This window comes from Cheilinus undulatus, linkage group 6, assembly GCF_018320785.1.
Source record: "Cheilinus undulatus linkage group 6, ASM1832078v1, whole genome shotgun sequence".
NCBI classification, from domain to species: Eukaryota; Metazoa; Chordata; class Actinopteri; order Labriformes; family Labridae; genus Cheilinus; species Cheilinus undulatus.
In genome coordinates this window covers 9353200-9378774 of record NC_054870.1, presented here as the reverse complement: position 1 = coordinate 9378774, position 25575 = coordinate 9353200, and the positions used below count along the sequence as shown (strand labels likewise).

Here is a 25575-nt window from a genome sequence, read left to right as displayed (position 1 = left end):
TGATCAGTTAACTGTTTGGATAGAAATGGAAATAAGAAGAAATGAAAACGTTATATTAGTGGAATGATACAGTTGTCATGTCTGCAATATTCCTCTGTTCATCCCCATTTCCTTTCATTTATCCATTTTGATTAGAAGTCACCTGCGTCACTTTAAATGAAGTTTTCGCAAGGAATTGTAGGTCATCTTTTCATCTCTCCTTTGGTAAAGGATGGTCCAGTGTTTCCTAGGTTAAAGGAGATAATGAAGGAAGTAAAGAAGCTCCTTTCCTTTTCAGTTGGAGAATTCGAACAGCCTTTATCATGGCCGACACTAAAATACTTCTGGGCAGTTTCACTCAGTTAGGAACCTTCCTAAGAAAAATGGACTGTTTGAATGGACCCCAGGAGAGCCACATCCATTTCCCGAGAGGGGCGTGGTCAGGGGTGGAGTCAGACAGCTCATTAACATTTAAAGACACAGATACAGCTGGTTCTGAGCAGGGCTGAAACAGAGGAGTTTTTAAACATGCAAAAATCAAGTACTGGAGTGTTTTTTTTAACAACAAACTTCACAGGCATGTTTTGGGGAACTCTGAGAGCAATATAAACGTGTCTAAAATATGTGAGCAAAAGATATTGAAATTGGAAAAAGATGAACTTTGCATTCAAACATGACAGATTTGGACTCTTAATATACAGTATAATACGCCTTTTTAATGAAAATTGAAAACAAAGTGAAAAAGAGGAAGTGAAAAAGTGAAACCAGCACAATATTATACACAAAATACAGTTTTTGTAAGGAAAAATGTTGAACTTGCAGATTTATACCCATCATGAAAATTAATTGATAAAGCAGCATCAATCATAATTATCTCTGAAACAAAGATCAATATCCAAACAATCAGTTTAATCGGTCATTGCCACTCGATGTTGATGCTCAATATACATGTACTTGAATACAATGTGATTACAGTACCTGTGTGTGTAATAGAGTCAGGGGCCAAATACTTTTGACCAACATAGTGGATATTGAGTAAAAAACAGCTTTTGAGTAGTTTATAAAATTATAAATCATGAAAGGTACCTATGAAATACTATTTATGTGCAAATGAAGCTCTTTAGTGCATTTCAAATATAGAAACTTAGGAACAGTTTGAGTTTTTCAGGCTGTGATCAGCAAACCCTCAATCTGACAGCATGAGCAAATCAAAACAGCTGATTAATACTGATCAATATAAAAAATATAATGGTGGTTATTCTGTCCTCTATATCGCTCTGCCCTAGTATGACTTGGAAAGGGGGTGGAGCTGTTTAAGGATAAATCACACACACTATAACCCTGTGCCCTTTATTCAAAAAATATATCTTTGTTTTAATATACAGATGTGGATAATGCACTCCTAAAACACTTTAAATCTGTCAAAGTCCAAGTCCAGGAGCCCTGTGTTGTTAGTTTTTGTGCACAGGATCCTCCAGTATATCCACAGCTGTCTGCCCGGCGTTGTCCAGCAGAGGGCGCCACTTCGGATCCTCAACGGCCTCCAGCAGCGCAGTCAACTCCACGTCTAACTTCTCTACTGTATCCTCCACTTTCTGCAGGGACATGTTGGTGTGTTTGACATGTGAGTTAAACATTTATGAGTTGTGGAATGAATAATAGAGACTAAACTCATGAATAAAACCATCACTTATTCACACAGAGTCACAAACAGCTGCTGAAGAGGTCACAGTGAGTGTGAGGTTTCACTGAGGAGGGCAGCACAGAGACTTTTACTGTAACTCAGCATGGCATTAAAACTTTATCGACATCTTTGACTTTTAAAATGACAGCTGAAGATCTGCAGTTAAAGATGGGGGGATATGGTGATTAATAATGAATAATGCTGCAGGTGAGAACATCTGATGGTTTTAAATCCCTCATGTCAAAATATGAGGTTATTATTTAAAACTGCACCTTCTCTACGACATCCAGGCGGTTGTGGAGGCTCATGTGCTCCTGACAAGCACTTGAGCGCGCCGCTCGAGGCAGGATGTCAGGCTCAGGTCCTGGAACAGAGAGAAGATACAAATATGAAAATGAAAATATGGACTGACGCCTGCATGTAAACACTCCCTGATTAAACATTTAATGCTAGACAGTGTGATGAATAATGTTGTTGGAAATGGCCCATTTCTCCTGACTGCACCATGTTGTTGATCCTTTGTTGACACTCTGATTGAACTGCCCACCCACCAATCAGAGCATCCCCTCTCAGAGCAGCCATGACTGGATGATGACCGCTTGGACTAATATTCATCGTCAGTACACTGCTGTCGCAAATCGCAACCTTAATTCAGTATGCAACACTCTTATACATTTTAACATTTTTTGCAAAATAGATACACAGTTCTACTTGGTGGAGAAGGCTCTGCTCTAAAGATGCTCCCTGGGTAAGCAGGTTAAACAGCATGCTTTGACTTTCCAGCGAATGCATGGCTAGAAACCCCAATATGGAGAAATGCATTAATGACAATGCATCCTGAATACAATAAAATTAGTTTAAAGCAACGTATGAGGATGCAACCAGCTTTATGCTGTAAAGGAGGAGGCTGGGTTGGAGGAGGTGAAGCAGCAGCATTAATGCAAGCAGGAACTAGTGAGAAATATGTCATATTTAAATGGACCACTGTGTTGAGAGAAAGAGCTGTGATTGGCTGCCGGAGCTCGGAGGTGATAATTAAGATCAGCTGGCTGTCAGGTGATCACAGCTGGGAGTATGACTACCCTGTCCTGCACGAGCACTGAGCTTCATTTATGTAACTTAAACAAAATTGCAAAAGCAATTTGTGATACATTGTAATTCTGGAATATTTTCATGGGTTTTTTGAAGCATACAGCAAAATGGTCTAAAGACAACAAGGGGAATGTCATGGAGTGGCCACGTCAAAGCCCAGACCTCAATCCAACAGAGATCTTGTGGCTGGGGTTGAAAAGGCATGACCCCTATGTAACCTGCAGAGCTTGAGCAGTTTTGCTGACTAGAAGGGGGTTAAATTGCAGTTTCTAAAAAAGAAAATTTAAATTAAATGGTAAAAATCTAAGGTGTTGAAGACCCCTCCCAAAATGTGCCGTGCTTTGGTAGCAGTACTTTGTGTTTGACTTTATGTAGCCTTGAAAACTAAAAACTAAACTAGTCATCATAAAATGTTACAGAAATCATGGCTGTGCTTTGCTCCACCTCAGGTATGAGTATGTACCTCTTAGATGGAGGCTAAAGTGTCTCCACTAATGATCATGCTGCCCTCCGCTGTCTGAGCTCTGGGGGGTTTCTCCTCATCAGGAAGTGGTGATGGTGTAGGTGTATGTATGTGGTGGTGTTGACAGTGGGGGGTCACATGTATTGTTGCGGCCGTCTCCTCTCTCTGTGATGTTTCTAATTATCAGTTTCTCTTTGAAGCTTGCATATTTGGAGGAAACGGCTTCCTGCTCTTTTATTCTAACGCTTTCTAACGCCTGCAGGACGAGCTCACATCCAGAGAAGTTAAACCTGAGAACTTTTCATTCAGCTGAAACATTCAGAGACCGCACAAAACCTGACAGATTACGTTGTTATTGAACACTAGTGGTGTCGTTTAGTTTAAACTCTGCAGGGCGTGCTCTGTCAGTTTCACTCCTCTCATTCTGTGGCCGTCTGCCAACAGCCAAACAAAGATGTTTCACCTGCCCTCCTGCAGAAATACAGTCCCAGATTGAACAGGTTATGTCCAAAATCAAGTTTAAATTATGCAGGGGCAGTTTGAGATGTTTGGAAGCTCCATCTTCATGTATCAACATACCCAAATCTGAAATATGAATACCCAAATACCAAACAGTTCGTGCCCCTCAACTCTTAGAAGAGCTCAAACTCACCACCATGAAATATTTAAACATCTCTCTAGACCAGGTGTGGTATGTTTTTATTCATTAAGAGCCATCTTACCACACAATAATCCACCTTTCATCGTTTCAATGTGTCTACTTGGATCTTCTTGATTAGAACTTGTTTGCTGAGAGAATATTTGAGGGCTTTTTTCACTGTAGAGGACAGGGCTCCTCGCCAGGAACTTTCTGGTACAATTAAAATCATTTAAAACTCTGTTAATGACTCTTGGCACCTTGTTTACATGCAAAATACATGTTTTAAACATTGAAAGTAATTTAAAGGTATACCTCTAAATGTATACCCAGACAATTTGCCAACCTTTGCCTGTTGGTCATGCACTAGCATCCAAAATACCTCTCCTTAGAATCTTTGATTATTTTATTCAAATCTCTCTGGAAAGAGGATTTTAGAACACATTCTCAAAGTATTTGAGTTTTGTTGTTAAATTCAAAATGATAAGTTCTTTGACAATGTCTGAAATGTTCATGTTCAAACAAATTTAAAATGCTCAATTCATTTCTTTTTTAGACAACATGAGAAAAAACATCGAAGTTATGTGTAAAAAGATCCTGACTTCATTCACAAAGTTCAGTGTGATTGAAGTGAAGATTTCTCACTTTATTTTACAACACAAAAAACTCCCATAATAATAATAATAATAATAAACATTCTATGCATAAAAGCATTTGTAATAATAACAATAATAATAATAATAATAATAATAAAAACTGTGAAAAACAGAGAATTTAAGTAATAAATGTCAAAATTCATATTTTTAGGTTCTCTCAAAGTAAATTTCAGACCGTGAAGAACCCGGACTTGTGCCCTATTTGCTGGGACTAATCTAACCAAGGAACCGCTGGTAATTTGCAATAATCACTCAGGATATCCGTGTTTTTAATCCAGCATATCGACCATGTTTGTAATTTGAGGGGTAAATATTCCAGGGCAAATTACTGATCATATTTCAGCACACACAGAGATCCACAGGTCATTCTTATCCCATACGAATCTGCATCTCTGTAATTCATTATGGTAATTATGTTTTTTACGGTTCGTGTGGCTTTTTCTGCTCCTTTTTATCCATGAAAAAATGATAGAGGGTGCATAGGAGATTGTTAACAACGCTTTGACTCATGTAGGTTATAAATGGTGCTCCTCTTTAAAGCTTCTGTGTAGAATGGCTTTATTTTACTTATTAGTTTAAACACATCGCTGCTCTGGTTCTTACAGTTTCTCTTTTTGCAAAGGCCTGATCTTATATCAGTATTATTTAGCTGTACATTTCCTGCATAACACAATTTAAGGTTTGAAACATGTCCCTGAACATTCATGGGTTAGGCTCTAACGGCTGATCTGTGCAGGAAAGTTGTTGTAGATGTGTGACGATCCCAAATGTATAAAGTGCAGAATAACAGCATGAGCATCAACTGCATAAAAACTGGTAAAAGTAACAGGAGAGGTTCACATTTAACATCAGACCTCTCTCTTTCTCATAAGTTCACTGAAGGGATGCTCGACTTTCTCTTCCTCTGTCTGATCAGCTGCAGGTACGCACAGGTGACTTGCACCACCTTGATGTACGGAAGAGGTTTAGGGCCACTAAAAGAGAAAAACTTTGAGGTGCGATTTTGTTTTTATTTGTGAGAAAAAAGTCAGAATTCTGGAATTAAAGTCAGAATTCTGAGATTAAAGTCAGAGTTCTAATAAAAAATTTAAAAAATGCATTAGTACAGGATAAGAATGACCTGTGGACCTCTGTGTGTGCTGAAATATGATTGGTTATTTGCCCTGGAATATTTACTCCGCAAATTACAAACATGGTCGATATCTTGGTGGATTAAAATTACAGATATCCTGCGTGATTATTGCAAATTACCAGAGGTTCCCTGGTTAGACTACAATCCCAGAATTCTGACTTTTTTCTCAAAATTCTGGCTTTTTTTGTTTTTTTTGTTAAACATGATTATTAGAGCAATTTGCAGATTAAAATATGTAAACATAGTCTGTCACACCTCAAAAGGAATAATGTCATTTCTCCACCCTCAACTAGAGAGGACAAAGTAAAGAAATTACCTCAGATAACTTAGATCAGTGGTTCTCAACCCTGGGCTCAGGACCCCATTTGGGGTCACGAGTCACTAAGAGGGGGTCACCAGGTGCCTTAAAAATACTAAGAATATTTTTTAAATTACGCTGTTGCCCTTTTACACCAATTTTAGCAATTTTTGGCACATTTTCATCACTTTTTTAACACCAATTTAGCACATTTTGCCACTTAAAGCCTATTTGTGTTAATTTTATACCCTTTCGACCACTCTTTTCTGCCTGTTTTTGTCACTTTCTGCCTATTGTTGCCTAATTATCGCCCTATTAACCACTTTTTGCGCTCCTTTTTGCAAAGTTATCCAATTTTCGCCAGTTTATACCAATTTTTCATCCAGTCCACCCAGTTTTTTGCATATCTAATCCATTTTTGGTCATAATTTTTGGCACTTTTATCTAATTTTTGCCACTTTTGACCCGTTTATGTTCTTTGAAAATCCAGTTTCAACACCTTTCCCACCTTTTTCTGCCATTATTTACTAATTCAAGCAATTTTCCATATTTTAAGATATTTTTTAATGAAGTTATTTTCATTTTCTGAAGTATGAATGAATAGAAAGAGATATTTGTTTCTTTGATAAGAGTGGTTATCATTTAGGTCAAATACAAAATGTGGCTTTCACAGCTTAACTTCACAATGGACCTTGCTGACCTCCACTGGCCCCTGGTTTGGCTGGGTCCCAGAAGCCTACCCCCTTATCCCTCCTTATGGGGGGCCTCGGGGTCCTGGGTCTCTGGCTCCTGTATTTCAGGGGTCGTGGGCAGAAAAGGTTGAGAACCACTGACTTGGACAAGTATATTTAGCTAACTTTATTAGCTTCGTATCCTTTTAGTAATAGACGATCACGTTTTGTTAAAGGACTTGGGAAAACTCCTTTTGATGACGTTACATTTCTCCATTCAGTTTGATGGGTCGCTGAAATTCTTCTTTTACCAACTAATCCCTCTTAAAATGTGGGAATTATATTCATATTACTATCCATGACTCAAGTTATCAGCTCTTCAGTTTGGTAAATCTCAGATTTTGTATTAAGAATGAATGCAGCTTTTGCCACTTCTGCCCTGACTGGATGGTTTTACAAAAAGGTGACGACAAAATGTACTTGACTGCTTCCATAAATGTGTGTTTAGAGTCCTTTCCTCCATCGCTGCTAGAGTTTATACTTTTTGACAGCAGAGGGGTTCTGAGATTGTTCTGTTGTTGACAGGCTATGATTGGTGTACTTCTGACCTTACACTGCAAGCGATATCAATCCAATATGGTTTTCAAACCCCGGCAGACATTATAAACCTCTCCTGACAGAAGCAGAGTCAGACAGCAATGATCCTCCTTTCTCATCCTACACACAGCTGTGTTTCAGAATCAGACCGAGCTGATTTCACTGATATCTCGCGGAAACATTGAACGGCATCCATAAACAGCAAGCGAGGACGCCAAGTTCACCACAAGCAGAAAACAGCGTGACAGGAGCCATGAAGGTATGGAACATTTACATGTTAATATTCAGAAGCCTGTTTAAAACATGAAGATTGACTGCAGCAGGCACACGTTAACTTTTATGTTCCTGCATTTTTAACAGCTGGATCAGGACGTGCTGCTGAATCCTCAACACAGCTGTGCTTCCATCACGGTGTCAGTCTGTGTTTGTGTGATGATTGTGAACGCAGCACAGCCTGCTCTTCATCATCAATGCTGTATGAAAAGGAAAGCTGTGCATGTTGTTAGCAGTAAACCACAGAGACATTAATGTGCTGATGCTGCACAGCTGAGTGGGTTCATTACCACAAGTCTGATTTTCCACACACAAAAACTCAGCTCTAAAGACAAGCAAAAAGAAAAAGCTCCAACTGGAACATTCTTCTGAGAATAAGTTGAGTTTTCTGCCAATAGAGAAAAAAATGATAGTGCTTAAATTTTTTTTAACAACAGTGAAGAATATTATGAGTCAAAGAGCACACTCTCCTTAAAAACAGCAGCTCTGCTAAAATATTCAGAAAGTAGAAAGAATTTTCTTGCACTTAATATTGATTCTGATCATCATTAAGATCAGCCAATAATGATGGCGATATTTATACCAGTCATGAAACATGTTTTTATACATCACCTGGTTTAGTGGTCTACTTATCTTTATTATGTACTAAAACCTCCTACAGGGGGCAGTGTGACTGCATATAAGGAGCACAGAAGTCATCCTTATTTCACAGACTTCGGTACTATTCACACGGCACTAGTATTACCTCCTGACCTCTAATGGTTTTGTGATTTACCCACTGACACTGACATCTATCCAACAAGACTATTACAAATTACCAGAGGTCCTTAGGTAGTACTAGTCCCCTGCAAACAGGGCATTTGTCGAACAGAGCAGTAGAAAACCCCAGGGGTGCTGCTGGGAATTATGGTTCCCCATGAAAAGACACCACATGAGGCCCTACCTCCAAAACCCAGATCAACCTTACACTACAGCGTTTTTAAAAGCAATTATTTCAGACCATAAAAATTACGGCAGCCTTAATTTATGTAAATGTTGCTGATGTTTATATACAAAACAGACATTGTGTAGGAGTTCATCTGCAAATTTTGATAGAATGAAAACTTGTTCATTATGGTGTCCAGGATTTCTTTGTTGCCATGGTATCAAAGGTTTCCACTGTAACGAGGCTAAATACTGCTAGTGCTGAGCTCATGGTGATAAACGCTGGCCTTTGTTATAATAGGCCTCAACAGAGAGTATGGTCTAGACCTGCCCTCTTTGTAAAGTGTTTTAAGATAACTTTGGTTATAAATTAGCGCTGTACAAATAAGGATTGATTGGCAGGTTGATTGATATGGTTTAGTTCCCTTAAAATTATAAAACTGTATTGTGAAACACTTTAATATTTCTATACAGAAAAAGTATCTAGATTTATATCATCTATCACCATTCAGCTAGAAAAAAAACAATATATTGTGTTTGGTCCAAACCACCCTTACAAAATACTCATTTTATAGCAATAAAAAGTAGAAAAGAGCAATTTTTCCTCAGTAAAGGGCTAAAAAAGTAATCTCTTACGTTGTTAATAATCTGCCTTTTTTTTTACCTTATTACAAAGCTTTAGACAAGGTGGAATTTTTGAGGGTTTTTTTCTTTTTTTTTTTTTCGGGGCCGAGCAACAAGGTTCCAGGATCACGGTATGATTCATTCACCATGCTTATGTGCATAAAACTTAATGTCTGGAAATGCGGTTAACTTTTATAATTACAGTACATTGTTCACACAGTGCTTCTCTCAGAAACGAGACAGGTGTTTGGTTTTCGTAATTTTTTTACTACAAGCGTTAATTCAAATCTCACTTTTTTTTTTTAAAATGGCCCCAAATGGAGCAGTACCTGGTGTCTTGGGGTTGTCTTAAATTGGAGTTATTACAAACTACGATAGCTACGGAAGCCCTAAAAGGTCATGTATTCACATATATTATTTACTCCATTTTCCCGTGATGATGGGATTCATCAACTCATTATCACGGGAAAACAAATGTTATCTCATGACAAAACAAATTAAGTTGTTATCACAAGATTACGGACAGAAATAATTTGTTAATACAGGAAAATGGAGTAAATAACATATGTGAATATATGGCCCTTCAGGGCTTCCGTAGATACCAGCCCTCGAATTCACAAAGAATCTAACCCTATGCTCAGAATGTATACTACCAACCATATTTGTATGTCTGAACTAAGTTATATTCTTTCGTACTGATTTTGATTACTCTTTTAATAACCATTATTCTTATGTAGTTCATGGGACTACACATTCATTAGGCCAAAGAGAGGAAAAAGTCCTCGAGCTTTAATGCAATGAATCTTATTAATCAAGCGATGGCATCCTAACGACAGACTGTCAGTACAAAGCTAGCTTTAGCACTGCTAGCTTTAGGACCAAGCTGAAGGCTAAAACCAGGCAGAGTGCTGATTCAGCAGGCATTTGAAACTAGAAAGTTTGCCAGAGACAGCTGAAAGTCAAATCTATCAACGACAAAATTAGTCTGATAGAATCGTGATCCACCGCTACACGTATCCCCGTCTCGTTTGTTTGATGTGGTTTGATTCAGTCTGATCAACATCATTAGGAATAAAACAGTTTTCATTACCTAGCTCTGATTAGACTTATATCCGTGCATTTTATGTATCTTTATGTAAGACATCAGCTCTCTTTTAGTTCTGACTTACGCAGTTAAAATAACCAAAGTGGCCCAAAACCCCTCCATTTATTATGCATGACAGCGTGTTTTCATTTATGTGTTTTGTCCCTAGAGTAATTTGCAGCAGGCTTTTAGTCCCTTCATTATTAATTGAGGAATAAATTCTTTTTATTTGAAAACTACCAATTTATTAATAGGAAAACAAGTCTGATTTGACATATGTCAGCTGAATTCTTGCTTAGTTGATTGAAATTTCAGATTTGAATGTTTGCCAAGAGATTTAAATTCATTTCATGGGAAAACGAAAAAACAAACTCTTTAAAACCAAAGAACCGAAGTTTGCTGTATGCTGTACTTTGGTACACAAATGTACAGTTGAAAAAGCAGCTGTAAAATCAGAACTCTCCTTTTTGTTTTGATGTGAACATGAGTGATGTCAGTAAGAATTTGTTATAAATATATTTGCTCACTACATACTAACCTCTCTTACTCTCTTATTTGCATAAATACATAAATAAACTTATTTTCAAAATAAACATCTTGTCAGTTATCAGCCATCAGGAGTAGGAAGTTATCGCTTATCGTGTCGTATCACTTATTGTTCATCACTACATAATATCCATAGTAGATGTTGTTTATTAAAGAGGTTTAGTTTTATTCAGATTTCACAGTTTAAAAAAGAAAAGCATTCAGTTTGGTTTCTAAAAGTCTCAAAATAAGGTTGGCTCCCCTTTATGCTGCAGAGAAAACACACGTTCCTAACAATGAGAACTTTTTTGATTAAAGGATGATCCTTCAGAAACAAATCTGATTGTATCAGTTTATGTAAAAACAAACAAGCAGATATTGTCTTGATTTAGGAGACTTAGTTTTAGTCGATCACTTTTTTTGCAGTGAAACGGAAAACTTTTCCTCTTGTCTGTGTTGTTTCAGGACTTTTGTGCTTGGTTAGAAATGTGCCAGAGGATTAAGAAATCACACAAAGAGAGGCCCCACGACTCCACCCGAGGACAGATGTGAATGACCGTGTGTTTAAGTGGATGTGAGCAGTTTGTTCCAGCTCTGAGAGTCTGCTCTTTCAGGAGACGGAGAGGGAGCTCAGTGGTGTGGAGGACTGAAGAGTCACATCAGGTCAGAGTGTGATCGTACATGCAGGGCTCCCATCTGACACCCAGATCTGTGGAACAGTTAATATACACTCTGCATGCACAATAAAGGAAGAATAAACTTAAAAGTTATGTGTGCAGACTAAAAGCCTACTTTTAACTGAAGAGCAAAAAAGTACAACTCTGCTTTCAGTACAACCAAACCATTTGACCCTTTGTTGGCTCTCAGATTGGTCTGTTTACCCACCATTTAGAGAGCTTCCTCTCATTGGAATCGCCTCACCTCTGCTTGTGTTTTGACATATCCACACAGCAAAGAAATATAGATTCTGAACGTCCAGCACTAACATTTTAGTCTTGTTCAGTCTCCTTCACGAAAACCTAGCCCACTTTTTTGTTTGTTTCCATTACCAAAGATCTGTTTTTAGCTAGTCAGTCTCAGGAGTTCGTGGGACTTACCCAGAGTTTGTTCAGAGCTTGTTTACATGGAGGACACGTTTGTCCCCCATACACTCGTACAGTAATTATAAAGGGAAAAAATGAAATATGGATGAATTCAGTCTTGTAGTACTTGAGTACAGGACTCTAACTTGAGTCCGACTCAAGTCCTGATTTGGAGGACTTGACTTTGACTTGAGTGCTGATAATAATAATAATAATAATAAGTTTATTTTTATAGCACCTTTAAAGAACAGCGAGGTCACAAAGTGCTTTACAAAAAGGTAAAAGAAACACAAGCAATTAATGCAAAGGTACAATAAGAGAATACACAGTACACAAAACAGATTAAGTAAAGGCCAGACCAAACAAGTAGGTCTTAAGTTGCTTTTTAAAAGAATCAACTGTTTCTGCTGATCTTAAATTCAATGGAAGTGAGTTCCAAAGAGTTGGAGCAATGACCTTGAATGCACAGTCACCTTTAGTTTTTAGTCTGGAGTGTGGAACAACCAGCAGACCCTGATCAGAGGACCAAAGAGTCCTGCTGGGATTGTAAGGTTTTAGGAGCTCCATAATATAGGCTGGTGCCTGACCATGCAGGGTTTTAAAAGTAAACACAAGAATCTTAAAATGTATTCTGAAGTGTATGGGAAGCCAGTGGAGAGAATACAGAATTGGTGTGATGTGTGACCTTCTTGAAGACTTGGTAAGTAGTCTGGCTGCAGCGTTTTGTACTAATTGTAGACGATTTATAGATGTTTTACTAAGACAGGTGAAAAGTGAGTTGCAGTAGTCTGAACGGGAGGAAATGAAAGTGTGAATAACCATCTCCATCTGAGCTGTAGAAACAATGTGTCTGAGTTGTGCAATATTTCTTAGTTGGAAAAAACAAGAACGGACCAGATTATTGACATGTTGATCTAGAGATAGAGAGTGGCTAAATGAAACATCTTTTAACCAGAGTAACTGTAGTCTTTATTTGAGCACCATAGTCGTGTACTTTTTCGACCTATGCTTTCAGCAGTGTGCTGAAACATATAAATAGTGAAGGAAATACAAATTTATACTTGGGGCAATTTTTGGCTGACTGCTGAGGTCGGCCCTACACATGGGTCTGTATGTCACTGACTGCCTGACCAGGAACTGAGTGAGTGATGATAATTCAGAGCCATGCAGAGCTGAGTTGCTCTATGGGCGGGGTTTACCTGATTGTAGTGGCTGCCTCCACTGCGGTGATTACCTTGGATGTAGCTGTAGGCCCCCTCCACACGAAAACAAATTCAGGTGTATTATGCAAAAGTTTTATGTCGGATTGGTGTTTCATCCACACGGAAACGCCGTTTCAGGTGACTTTAAATGATACTTTTTGAAAACGAGTCCCAGAGTGCATAAATCCGTAAACGACTACCGTTTCGTCTCCATGTGGACGGCTGTATCTCCTTTGAGGCGCCTGCGCGGGTCTGACCAAAACACTAATGGCGGACTACAGGGTTGTGTTCGTGCTGCAGAAGCTACTGAGCTTGTTATGACAAAATCTGATGCTCCTTTATCACCACCGCAAAACAGATAAACCATACGTTCTCAAATCCAACGTAGAGAACAGCCAGAAGGACAACTAGAAGAAAGTTTGTGTCAGTTTTCTATGATCCTCTTCTTCTCCTTTGGTGCATTTCCTTGGCAGCGTTACAGCGCCACGTACAGGCTTGGCATATGCACTACAGCGTTTTCAGTCATTTCAGTGGTTCCTGAAACGACTCCGTCTTTATGGAGAACTTTTTCAAAACGAAACAGCAATATATTGTTAGGATAGCATCAGTTTTACAAGAACTGGACTGCGTTTCTGTATGACATAAAGAATAAATACAACTCTGAAAGCTTTCCGTGATGTGAAAGATGTTTTTGCTTTTCTGCCGACCTGCTTTGGCATGAGTTTGTGAGAGTTGTGGGGGCAGTCATTAGTTGTGTGAATGGTTGTATACAATGGCTGCTAGCTGGAGCGACTAGCTCAGACTTAGCCACAGCTGCAGTTTTTTCATAAATGGACAACAAAACATGGGCAAAGAGCAACACAGAACGCATTTCCTGACAGAAAACATGTTTTTGCATGTTCTCCCAGTCTGCTTCATCATGGGTTTGCGATTGTTACGGGTGGGGTTTGCCAGTGTATCCAATGGCAACCAAACTGGCCAGGAAAGTGGCTGTTTAAAAGGATCTGGACCACATTTCTTTTTAAACAAAAGCAGAGAGCCACACTGAAAGCTTGTCTTGGCAGAGATGTTTCTGCACGTCTCCTGACTGACCTTGGCATCAATTTTATTTACTCTCTGCCATTAATAATCTACAGCAGCTGTAGCCCAGCTAAAGAGTAGCACATGTGCAGAGCGTCATGTCGCTCTGATGTGACAAACAGAACGTTCCTCCAATCACCTTCCGAGAATTTTTTGACAAGTCCTGTCCTTCCCAAACACTTTCTATGGGAGCGTTCCCGAGTGAATGTAAAATATATCCATGCAGTGGATATAGGAAACAGGCTATGGCAGGGCTCAACAAGTACATTTGCACAAGGGCCAGATTTAGTCTCAACAGAAACTCTGGGGGCACAAAAATTCAACAAACATTTTGGTCTGATTGAAACATTATTGTGGTAGTATTTGTATTTTCCTTTAAACTACAGGACATTTTAAGTCATTACCAGTGAGATCTATCCCTGTTATCTATGATGCAGCAGGCCACAAGGAGACAGGCCTGACAACAGGATTGGCTGAACCCCTGATAATCCAAGAGAATGGGCCCTCCCTAATTGTCATTTAGCACCAATATTAACCCATTTTGACGCTTTTAACCCCTTTTTTAACTTTTGGCCTCTTTAACCCAATTTTTGCATGATTTTAACCCCTTTTAAACCACATTCCTGCATGTTTTATCCCCTTTGTTTCACTCTTTTACCTATTTTTGCCACTTTTCTTCTATTTTTGCCACTTTTTAACCCCCTTTATTACGTTTTTTCTCAACAATTTTTGCAACTTTAAAAGCATTTTTCCTGCTTTTAACCCATTGTTGATACTTTTTGCCCCTTTTTGCCTCATTAACCCAATTTTTGAAAGAATTTAACCCCCTTTAAACCACTTTATCTGAATGTTTTATCCCACTCTATTATTAATTTTTTTCCACTTTTCTTCATTTTTTGTCACTTTTTAACCCCTTTTCCTTACTTTCTTGCCTATTTTTTGTTATTTGAAACCAATTTTTGATACCTTTTGCGCCTTTTTCCTCCTTTGCCATTGTTTGACATTTTAACCTCTTTTCACAACTTTTTTCAGCCAATTTTTGCAGCATTTCTGCCAACCTTAACCATTTCTTAATATGGACTAATTTTGACAGTAAATTTCTGTAAAAACATATCAGATGGTTAGTCATTCTAAAACTATTTCAGTGTTAATTGTTTGTGGGATGGATTTAACAGCTGCTAGACATTTAAAGCAAAAGGACCCTCTTAAAATCTTCTTTTCCTCCTTTTCTGAATTTAATGATCTTTCGGGGGCCGGATAGGAAGCTTTGGGGGCCCTGATGTGGCCCCTGGGCCACCAGTTGATGATCAGTGGTCTATGGTGTGTCAGGTTAATGCTCTGTCTATAGCACTATGGATACCTTCTTTTGGGGGTGTAGGTGGAGCTACTCCTCTCCCCTGTCCCAGCATCCCAGATAGTTTCGGTCAGCCATACTAGGTTTAAAATGATTATTAGACGCATCTTGTTTCTAGGTAACGTGTTGTCATGATGGTGGGCTGCATTACTCGTTTCTTTATACAATCCCAGCCCCCATGGACTCACACACAGCCTGCTATTGAAGGCTGTGAGGGCTCAGTGTCGGGCTCTTTGGGTGGAGATTGGGATCAGGCCGTGCAGACTTACGGAAAGTGTGTACTTTGCTGTTGGGAAATTCACATCAGAGCCCTCACACACGGGACGATTTTACAGTGGAGGAGCGCTAAACATTTACAGACTCACAGGAAATGCAGTCTAAAGTCTGTGAGCCAGGAGTGTGGAGTGTGTGATTCAGTCAGTGACGGCAGCCCTCCATGTTTATGATATTGTTCTTGAACGTCATTGTTTTCATGAGCCAACACTAAAAATCTGGAATATATTGAACATATTTAAGTAAATCTGAAAATTAGGATCAGAAATAGCCACAAACTGCATTTCTGGCCTTTAAGGCAGAAAATTAACATTTTAATGAGATTAACTTGGTTACAAAGTTGAAAGCATACATAGAGGAATTTCTTATGATTTGGTTTTTGCTTGAACAAAAAAAAATTCTTATCCCCCCAGTAAATAAAAAAAAACTTTCCATGTTTATAATTTGAGTACAGTTTGTTGAAATATGAGATGAAATGCCTCTAAATGTTTCTCAGTGACAGAGTGGGTGCCTGCAGAAATCCTGCAGTTGGTCATTCCTGCAGAATGAAGTCAGCGTGATTCACACTCACAGCTGTCACTCACTTTCCGTCTCTGGAGGGTTTGAGCACATTTTTGTAAAGTTTCTGCTGGATTTTCATGTCATTCAGTAAACACAGAGAAGCTCAGGTTAGAGGAGAGAGAGGAACATGAGTGATGGGAGAGAGAGAGAGGTAGAAGCTCTGTTAGAGAAGCTGGAGCTGCAGTGTAATTACAAACAGATGTGCTGAAGTCCCTGAACACACAGACAAACTCATGATGTCAGCCTTTTGTGTGTCCATCTACACACACTAAAGGGAAATGTGTGAAAACATGCAGCAGAGACACCAGAATAAATGAGCATCAGAAAGTGTCTTTAAGCTGCACTGATCCATAAATCATGCCAGCTCTCATCATCTCCCTCCACTCACACCAGCTGCTGCCTTACCTGCTGCAGTGTAGCCAATCAAAAGGAAGATGAGTCCAAATAAGGATAAGGAGGGGCGGGGCATGGTGAAGCTCAACACCGGACCCAAAGAAATGAGCAAAAAGTGAGAAAAAGATCCTAAAACAGACAAATGTTTCCTCTTCCTCCTCTCTCTTCGTCTTTGCCGTGTTCACAGTCTCCCTCCCTGCCTGCTCGCTCTCTCTCTCTCTGGTTTGGTAGCGCCCAGCAGTTTCCTAATGAAAACTTGAGATCCAGAACAAAAAGCTCAGTATGTGAGAGGAGGGGGAGTAAAGGGAGGGGACTCAAACTCTGACTGACCAGCTTGTGGATGAGAAAAATCTGCTGTTACTTTGTTTAAGTCAAGCTCTGAGGTTTATGTTTCATTTGTGGTCTTTGGCATGAGTAATTCACATGATAAAAACCTGAAATAAGCAGATTTGACCCATTCCAAGAATAACATTTTTGAAAGTTTGATGCCCTGCTTTATTACCAAGCTCGTAGGGAGGTTCAGGGGGTTCAAAACAAACTCCTCACTGACAAAGATCCAGAATTTAAGCCAGTTTTATAGATGAATAAGTGTGCCCCCCTTTTAAATAACAGCTGACCATAATTCTTAATAATCCAGCAGTATAAATGAATGCTTTTGGCTGCTGACTGTATCTTTCTTTTCAAATACACTAGAACCCTACATGGGAGTTTTTTCCTCATTCTGGCGCCCCCCCACTCCTGCTGAATTTCTGACCGTTACAGGCAGCTTCAGTGGCGTTGGCCATCTAGTCCTGCCAGCAACTGCAACAGGTGTGTCAAATCCCGCCTGCATCCCACACAGATTCTGAAAATCCATGATATATAGTCAGGATAACAGTGCGTTGAATCATTGGCATGTTCTCTTAAGCACCAACCTGAAAAGCTTCCTCTCTGACTGAAGAAACCAGAAGAAAACGACATCCTCGTCATGCCACACACGGTTAAGAAAAGCAGCTGGGAGTCTCAGACAGATAATCCTGGTTATTTACACATCATTTATCATCAGTTGTTTTAAAGTTATACATACATGGAAGTGTTTCCTGATCTCTGGAAAGTGTGTGGTTCATAAAAACTGCAGCGTACTTTGCTCCAATCATCATGCAGAGAGGTTTTTCCTAAATATAATCTAAACGACTGTGGTACAAAAGAATTCCCCCCTCCGTATAGTGAGAGGACATGAAGACATTAGCTTTTGAGACACATTTGGTTATTTGATCCAGGCTGTAAACCAGTTTTATTTCTTTTTAACAGGAGTTCAGACAGGACTTCTAGTGTTCCTGCAGCTAGCGTCAAAGTGGGCACTCGCCGTATTGCAATCTTTTGTACTTCCACATTGGCTTCATTTTTCAGGACAAGAATTAATGTTGGCTGAATCATACACTCTATCATGAAAAATAAAATGAGTTTTTGTTTTTCATGCAGAAAGGCTCTGCATTTGGAACTATTTTGCAATGCATGCTTTGGTTATGTGTTCTTCATCCTGAGGTGGGTCTGGCTGCAGACCACATCTCTGACTCTCACAGACTGCTCATCTGAATGGCATCTATTTCAGAATGAAAATACACACTAAAACAGTGATCATCAACAGGCAGCCTGGGGGCCACATCAGGCCCCCTGCAACTTCCCATACGGCCCTTAGAAGTGTATTAAATTTATAAAATATGCAAAGGAAAATACATGCTGTGTATTTTGCTATCGTTTCTTTCTTTCGACCCCTAAAACAATAATAAAAAAACAACTGTGATCAAACATTTTTATCTGGAATGACTTAACATTTGATAAAATTTTTTTTAAATCCACCTGCAAGCCAATAACCAGCAAATACGATCTAAAATAAACTGCTAATTATTAGTCTATACTGAAATCTGCAATTTCTGCATCAACTGTCTGCTTCAGGATCTTTAAGAGTTTAATTCTCCCTACCTAAGGATAATAAAACTGATATCCTTCAGTTATTTATTTACTTATTAGGGCTGTAAATGGATTAAAATTTTAATTGCGATTTATCTCACAAATTTCATAGTTAACCCAAGATTAGTCGCAAATTAATCACACTTTGTTGTCTGTTCTAACTGTACCTTACAGGACTATTTCTCAAGATTTAAATACACTTATCAACACAAGTGGAGAAAAATACTTTCTTTATGAAAGTGTTTTTTTTTTCCATGTTAACAACCCAAAACAACAACAGATAATGTCCAAACATTCTCTAGTCTAAGCTCAAAGATACTGAATGCTCCAAAAATATGCTGAGAGCACAACATGGTAAACCCATTCCCAACAAGGAACAAACGAGGTGCAGGTGAGCAGCTACCGAGGAAGGACGCGAACCGTGGCGACATGTCAGTACACGACTTTGTCGTTTTTGAAAAGAAAACAACTCACTGCTGTTTTTTGTTCTTCTTTTAACGAAGAAACGTCATCAAGTTCTGATAAAAATGGCCACGCTAATGTCTTCCCCCATAATTGCACCGGCCTCTTGTTGCTGCCTTCTTATATCACCACTCTGCCGCGCATGGGAGCACTGCCTCTCGTCGCTGATTGGTCCTGTCACTTTCTAACCGGGCCCAAACGGTTCAGACGGGAGCTTTGCAAGATGGATTCACCAGTGAAAAACAAGGAAACGGGCGTATCCATCTGCTTTGCAAGGTTAAAATTGGCCTGGATGACTAATTTCCATTCAGCTCTTCTGGTCAGGGTCGTTTTCTCAAGTTTGTCTTTGGAACGTTGAAGAAGGTAAAACACGGGTGCTAAGTGTCGTATCCAGAGTAAACGGCACTTCGTCACTTGAGCTGATAAAGCAAATTTTTCGTTTACTTTATTGCCGTTTGTTGTTGTCTTTGTCAAGCCTTAAGCCTGAACAGCTGATCGGCTGATAAGATACGAAGAAAACGCAGCATTTATCTTTTGATCTCATGATCAGTGTTTAAATGTTAGAAGTGTTAAGTGTGAAAACAGAGTATTACTGCTTTATATAGGGGATTGCCTGAGCTTCTTGTCTTCACAACAGCTCAGTTGGTAAAACAACTCACAACCACCAGTATAAAGATTAAAAGATTCAATCCTCATCAGTCCTCCTCGTTTAACAGTGCTGACATTCATGCATGTGTGCGCTGAGTAAAAGTTAAAGTACTTTTTTACATCGAGCCAGGTAGGTTTGGATGGCTTCTTTCTCTTTTCTGGAAAATGAATTTTGCCTTCATTTAGATTGTCTTTGTGTAATATTTTTTTATGTTAACCATCCCAAAAGAGAACTGGCAAAAATCATAGATAAAACAAATCACCTCATTCTAACATTTACAGTTGTCACAGTTAGATTATGAATGTTCCTGAAGGCGACACTGATAAGGTCATCTTTTAATATAACTGATAAATTCATGAAGACTCGAGGCTGCCGTGAGAGAATGTGGCTGTTTTTGTTCAGCAGGGAGTCAGAAACCAAATCAATGATCAGCAGAGGATAACCTTTTAATGGCATTGATTGGTTCCTGTTTTCCCCCTCAAATGACTTACCTGTTTGTGCGTGTGGCGTCGTTTTAATATGCCCTTCCTCTTCTAGCTGAAAGCAATCACAGCGAGTGAACAAAACATGATGAAGCATTTCTTTTCAAATAACAAAGCCAGAGAAAAACACAAATGTGCAGCAGGGATATCAAAATCCCCAACAGTGTCCCCTCATTACCTCTTTGAAGAGCTTCATAACTCAAATTCACAGCTAAATTTGTTTTGCATGGTTTTAGACCAGGTGGCACTTATGAAAACAAAAGAAATCTTTATGAGCTTACTGTTGGTGCAGTATTTGTTTTTACATCATAAATCAGACATTTTTATTTAATCTCCTGAGTAAGAAATGATGTTTAATGACTTATTATTATGATGGATCGCGAGGACTTAAGGCCAAGCAGAACAAAATTTCCACTAAATGTTCAGGGTTTTTGGAAAATTTCCTTCCCAAAATCAACACAGATTCCCTAAAATGACCTAAAGTTCCTGTGAAAGTTCTTAAATGTATTTATAAAGTAGCCCATAATATATTCCCCAAATGTAACACAGCAGTGCAGCCGCGTGTCACGTGTCGCACTCCCCACCAGCCACTGCTGGGCCAGGGGCTTGACACCAGAAATGAAGTGATGGGCCATTCATGAGTGAGCCGGTACAAAGAGACGGATCTTTTAGGTGAACAATAACAGCTGGATTCTGTTTGAAAGCTTTTTAATATCATTATTTGTATTAGTATTTTTATATATATTGTGTGTGTGTGCATTATGTGATTGATAAGAAGGGATGATCTTTTCTCCACGCGGCTCTACCACAGACTCACCACACCTTGATGGTGTAACATTAATATCAGGTGTGTCATACATCCCAGCCAGTGAGCAGGGTTCATCTGACCTGCATGGTGTTTCAGAGACATATATGTTGAAAAATAGTAACATATTTTCATCAATTAAAAAATGGAACAAGAATGGAGAAAACACCAGCACAAATATCAACCACATGTCATTTCACTGCTATATGTCAAATGAAGCCAAACTGGAACCCAAATGAAGAGCTGTTGGGGAGCTTTCTTGCTGAGCTGAGCCGAATGATCCAGATCATTGAAAAAAGCCTGAATACCCATTGTTGTTCTCTCTGGGAAATGCTCCAGCATCCACAGCCAGCTGTAAACAGAGCTGTGATGTAAAGTGCCATGGCATATCCCAAGTAGATCTGGCCACTGCCAGTGTGGGTTTGTACGTAGAAAATAACTGGGGCAATCATTTGGACGCGCATCAGGGCTTAAATATTCCTAGGAAAATGTCCCCAAAAACTCTAAGAAAGTTCCTGAAAGTTTTCAGGCAAGTTCCCCAAGATTTTAGCAAACGTCCCCGAACATTTATTTTCTTCTTAAGATTTATTTTGGGGCTCTTCATGCCTTTATTTTGATTGTGGAGGACAGTGGATAAATTCTGAAACAGGCCGAGAGAGTGGGGAGAGAAATGTGGCAAAGAGCCACTGGCCAGATTCGAACCCAGGCCGCTTGCATACGTGCGTTGTGCCTCAGACCGCTAAGCCATTTGTGTGCCCAATCCCCCTGAACATTTTTTATCAAATTCCCCAAAATGTACAAACACATTTCCCAATGTTACATAAAAATTAAGGAAAATTCCCCCAAAATCAAATCAAATACCCTGATATTTCCAGAAAAAATGTGAAAATTTAAGAAGACCTCCCCAATCAAAAAGAATCAATTTACCAAAACAATGTACAATTAACTTTACAAAATTTACATGAAAATGTCTACAATTTCAAAGCAAATTTCCACAGAACTTTAAAGCTTATTCCCGAAAAATCACAAATTCATTTCCCAAGTTTGCACATTTTAGAATTGATTTTAAGATTTTACTGATCACTTTTAAAGCTCCAGGTTATATCACTGAGATGCTGACCCTTTACAAGCCCTCACGCAGTCTCAGATCCTCGAGAGGGGCTCCTGGTTGTTCCAAAGTCGAGACTCAAATCTAAAGGAGACAGGGCTTTCCCGGTCAGGGCCCCCCAACTTTGGAACGACCTGCCCAAGGAGATAAGGCTAGCAGATTCAGTGACATCTTTTAAATCACTCCTTAACTCACTTTTACAGCATTACTTTTATGTGACACTTCCTTTAGTTTATTTTTATAATCACTCTTATATTCATTTTGTTGCTTTCACTGCTTTTAACCTTGACTTTTATTGGTAAAGATGTCATCTTCTTATATGTGTGTAACTGCTTTGATCATCATCTATGTCCTTCCTTTTCCTTTTAATTGTGCTAATCTTTATTTCAGTTTGTTTTGACGTCCTGTTTGATTATCAAGACTTTCTCTGTTTGGTTTATTGATAATCTGTTTATCTTGTGAATCCCTGAGTTCTTGCTTTTGCTATGTCTGTTAAAGCACTTTGTAAACATCTGTTTTTAAAGGTGCGATATAAATAAAGTTGTTATTATTATAAATATCTGAAAATTTCTAAATTCCCCTAAACATTCAAGTTCCCCAAATTCCCATGAAAATACTTCCTGAAACTTTCAGCACAAATTCACCTCAAGACTTCCATTGAAATCCAAAATATTCAAACATATCTGCCAAATTTCCATGAAAATAGTTGAACATTTCCATGTGAATTCCCCAAAATAACCAAACAAAATCCCTAAAATTTCCATGAAAATCACTAAAGACTTCATATTAAATTCTCCCAACATTTCCAGAAAATGATTTCAAATTTAATGGACATTTTGGATAATCATTAAAAATACTCTAGCAGCAGAAATCATGACTATGTTGTAGGGAAGCCATGATGTAATAATCTCATGTATATGCAGGGTCTTAGGAGCTTAATGTGGGCTATTTAGCCTCACAGTCATCTTTTAGGATCAATCTAACAACAGTTGGATGACATGGTGACATATTTGGGCTTTTATGGGGGGTTGGACCTGCTGTTGAGGCCAGGGCTCCTCCAAAGGGACTATTTGGGGTAAAAATCATCTCTTTTGATGCTGTTTATTCAACCTTTGCAGCTTATTTACGTCCAAAATACACATCTTAATCAGTAAATGTGTCTTAAAGCTGTACATCATATTTGATGCACACCTACAGTGACTTTACCTAGCAGCCCCTTGGAGTTAGAGGCCCCAGACAATAACCAGCCTTTGGCAAACGGTGAAACTGCCTCAGTGTTGGTGTGTGTATGTGTGTGAGTGTGTGTGTGAGTCCACCCACACAAACCCCGGGCTCAGACTGTTGTTGTTAAACGTGGTGATCTTCATTAATCCAGTCGCTCCTCAGCCTCGTGCTCGCCTCTCGTCTCGTCTCTTAAGAAGATCTGAGTGTTAAGAAGAGGAAAACAAACGGGAGGAAAAGTGAGAGAGCCGATCAAAGAAGCAGAGACGGAAATGAACTGTTTGATTAAGAAGAAATAGTTAGACGATAGTAAATACAGTTTATTGATTTTCTTCAGCAATTTAACTGTTATCATCTAAGGATAATCAAAGAAAGTTTTAATCCCTAGGAGAGAATCAGCACGAGTTTAAAAAATAATAATTTCCTTTGCCAGAAAAGACTTAGTGTGATAATTTGTCTTTCTTTTTTGTTTGATTTTGCTGAGGCGTATTAAAAAGTTTGAGAAATTAAATGATGAATGAATACATTTTTTGTTTCATATTAAGTAGAAGACTGAGAACATTGTCTTCAGAGGATTAATACATTTTTAATCATTCTTTAAAAAGGTGTTCTTGTACATTTCTGTGTGCAGGAATTAAAACTTTCTCAAAGATTTCTATTTGTTTTATTATTGCAGGGACTTAAAAATAAGCTCCCTGTGTGAGGGATGCTTTAAGAAAAAAGTATGGTATAAAAATGAGCACACAATGTACATACAGTGTATTCTGAAAATATTTAGACCCCTTTCACTTTTTTTCAGTTTTGTTGTGTTGCAGCCTGATACAGGCATTTGAATTCATTTTTTTCCTCTCATTGACTGACAGTGCTCCATAACAACAAAGTGAAAACAGAATTTTAAAGATTGTTGTGAATCTATTTTAAAGAAAAAACTGAAATCACATTGCCAGCCCCTGCGGCTGAAAAACAACCCCCCAGCATGATGCTGCCACCGCCATGCTTCACTGTTGGGATGGTATGGGACAGATGATGGATGATGCCTGGTTTCCTTCAGACATAACTTCACAAGACCAGAGAATCGTGTTCCTCACAGTCTGAGAGTCCCCCAGGTCATTGTGGTGTGCTGAGTGTAGATTAATACGATTTTTTTTTTTTTTTTTTACTGTAGCATCAGGTTGCAACGTAACAAAATTGAAAAAGTGACGGGGTTCTGAATGCTCTGTTCATGATTATACATTTTAAACTTCTATGAACTTGTCCATAAGGCTCCACATTAACTTTCTGTTATCCATGTCTACTGTACATGTTCTGTTCTCATCCAGGTCAACATGCATGCAAATAATCTGACCTGGTGACAAACATAGAAATAAGCTGAGGTCAGGTCAATGAAGTGCTGAACATAGAGCTGAGCTTTTACCTGAGCACTCAAGTCATTTACAGCAAATTCCCTCTGTAGTAAAAATGTCACAACCTGACACACCAGATAGCATGGGATATATTTTGAACAAAAATATTGGCGTGTGATTGGACCAATGCTCTGTCTGTCACATTCATTACGGGCCAATCAGAGCAACATAAACATAAGAAGTAGTTGGTGTGTGCAGCTCCGAGGAAGGAGCATGCACTGAGATGCTGGTCAGTGTGAGAGTAAAAATATATTTTCCATCAAGAAAAGCTTGTAGAGTTTTGCTTTGCTCTTCTTTTACAAAAGAAATGTCCAATTCTGAAGAAAACTGCCACTATAGCTACATCTGAGCTAAACATTTCAGCAGTCACTACAGTTCGGTTGTAAAAACAAACCCCTCCAAGATGGATCCACTGACAGACATGGAATCTGGCTGATCCATTAGTTAAGCAAGGTTAAAAATGTCTTTGAAGACAACAGATGATGTTTGTGTTAGCAACAGACTATAAATGTCTCATCATGACACTACAAGCACATAGAGAGTGATCTCTGTATAGATGAATACATATTTTGTAATCTTTTCTGACTCTGGGTTTTCTCTGTGATTGTTTCTACATTATTGAATTAAAGAAACATCACATCTGCACCCTTCAGCTATTTTTCAGCTATATTGGTACACGTTCAAAGTGTCCATAGGGACAGATTGATTAACTGGTTATACCTTTTCATACCATGTTGATTCTTTTATGTCCAAATATTTTCTTGATCACTCACTTTAGCTTTTGATCTGAAATAAAAAGTATATTGTAGGATCAATAAATTTTGTGTATACTTTATAAAAACAGTTAAAGATTAATACAGTACTGGTGGACTCAGAGGGGAGAAGGTGGGCTGATTAACCTCTTGGTTGTT

General features: G+C 38.7%; 1 protein-coding gene across 1 annotated transcript; it reads right to left on the bottom strand.

The window, feature by feature from the left end:
• Positions 1-675: 675 nt before the first annotated feature.
• On the bottom strand, positions 676-16850 carry LOC121511284 (placenta-specific protein 9-like). The gene is made up of 3 exons (XM_041789893.1): positions 16597-16850; positions 1936-2027; positions 676-1574 (listed from the first exon to the last, which is right to left on the bottom strand). Exons 1-3 carry the CDS (start codon positions 16658-16660, stop codon positions 1431-1433), a joined length of 300 nt encoding a protein of 99 aa, XP_041645827.1. The 5' UTR covers positions 16661-16850; the 3' UTR covers positions 676-1430.
• Between the last annotated feature and the right edge of the window lie 8725 nt (positions 16851-25575).